The sequence below is a fragment of the Tupaia chinensis genome, unplaced genomic scaffold (genome assembly GCF_000334495.1).
Source record: "Tupaia chinensis unplaced genomic scaffold, TupChi_1.0 Scaffold000211_1, whole genome shotgun sequence".
NCBI classification, from domain to species: Eukaryota; Metazoa; Chordata; class Mammalia; order Scandentia; family Tupaiidae; genus Tupaia; species Tupaia belangeri.
This window is the reverse complement of record NW_006159686.1, coordinates 766338-768069: the sequence shown is the minus strand read 5'-3', so window position 1 is coordinate 768069 and position 1732 is coordinate 766338. Positions and strand designations below refer to the sequence as shown.

The window sequence follows — 1732 nt, the reverse complement described above, 5'->3', positions numbered from 1 at the left end:
CAAAAGCAGCGGCCCGCCCAGCAGCAGAGGCCCATCCAGCCGCAGGTGGCCCAGGCCCAGGCCGCCGTCCAGCAGAAGGTAGGTGGCCCGCGCACGTCAGCCAGCCTCCGAAGGGAGGGTCCGTGAGGCAGAGCCACCCGCAGGGCAGCCGCTGTCTTCCTCCTCCCAGAACTCTGCTCCACGTGCGAACCAACCACAGCTGTGGAGGGTGGGGTGTCCCTGAGGGCGAGGTGTCCCTGAGGACGGATGTGAGGCCAGGGAGAGACTCAGGAAGAGGCTCACAGGGTGGGGCAGGGAACCCTGGCATGCAGCGCGGCTGGCTCGCCCGGGGCGTGGCGCCAACACCTGCACCTCCAGCTCCTGCTCTGACCTGCTGGTGGCCCCAAGCTCAGCTCCTGGGCGCCAGTGGCCACGGGGGGCGCTGGCTCTGGACCGAGCCTGTTCCCTGCTGAGCCCTGCAGGCATCCTAGGCTCCCACGGACGCTCACTTGTCCCTGTGCTCGCCCCTCACACAGGACCTGCAGTAGGGGTGGGGCGTAGCCTGCATCAGGCAGGGCAGTGCTGCAGGGACAGGGCGTCTGGGACAGACATGTGTCCCTCAGGAACCTGCTGTCCCTACTGGATGCTGGGTCCTTTAGGTGAGCTCACCGGAGTGGGCGAGCGTGTGAGAGGCACCCACGGGGGACGGCCGTGCCGCAGTGGCCTGGCATCTCGGGCCCGGTGTTTCTAAGCTGCCAAGTTATGGCCGAAACCACGGAACCGACACTTAACCTCCACACCTCCTGCTGGCCCAGAGGCTGGCTGTTAGCCCTGGGAGGCCTCCTGTTCCCATGGGCAGTGCTGAGCGAGGGGGTTGCTGCGGCCACTCCCCAGCCGCGTCCCCAGCTCAGCCCCACAGCAGCAGGAGGAGACAGCGTCCCAGCGTCTCTCCATTCTGACATGCTGACTGCACTCTCACGGAGCCAAAAAGCAGGCCGCTTTGACACTGGCGGGCCTCCTGCCTTACGTGCTGCGGCCGTGAAGCCGCCGCGAAGCAGGCACGCTAGCTGTGTGCGCACACGGTCTCCTACAGCCATCCAGCCCCCGTGGGAGAGAATGCGAGTTAGGCTCAACACAGAAGCCACGCGGTCGGGGCCGCTGCCCTGCCCTACTGTTGCCTGGGTGTGCCAAACTCTGCAGTCAGGTGTGAGGGGTGGTGACAAGTACGGTCACTGAATGCGTGGCCAACGGGCTGCAGGTGGTTCCCTGAGGCCCGGGGTGGCCGAGGAGGTGGCAGCCCCATCTCGCCCAGAAGTCCCCAGGTGGGAGGTGGGAGGCAGGGCAGGAGGCACTGCGGCCCCTAGAGGGGACAGGAGGGTGTGGCCGAGGTGGGGGTAGAGTGGGGCATGGGCCTGGAGGAGCCGGCGGGGTGCCTAGAGGCTGCTCGTGGGCTCTACCTGCGGCGTGTCCTTCCCCAGATGAGCACGCAGCAGATCGCCACGCAGGGCCCACAGCAGAAGGTCACCTACGCCACACAGCCGGCCCTAAAGACCCAGTTCCTCACCACGCCCATCTCCCAGGCCCAGAAGTTGGCCGGGACGCAGCAGGTGCAGACCCAGATCCAGGTGAGCGTGGCCTGCAGGCAGTGTGGGCGCTGCCCCTCACGGCATGGCTGTGGGTGTCGAGGGCCGCCACATCTCTGCCGTGTCTCCAGCTCCGGGCCCACACGGAGCTCGGCTTTGCGGGCGGGGTC

General features: G+C 67.5%; 1 protein-coding gene across 1 annotated transcript in view; it reads left to right on the top strand.

Moving 5' to 3' along the window:
• EP400 (E1A binding protein p400) overlaps nt 1-1732 on the top strand; it is a 95534-nt gene that overhangs the window by 87801 nt on the left and 6001 nt on the right. The window contains 2 exon segments of the mRNA XM_027771374.1: nt 7-78; nt 1458-1604. Of these exon segments, the coding sequence (XP_027627175.1) occupies nt 7-78; nt 1458-1604 (219 nt within the window).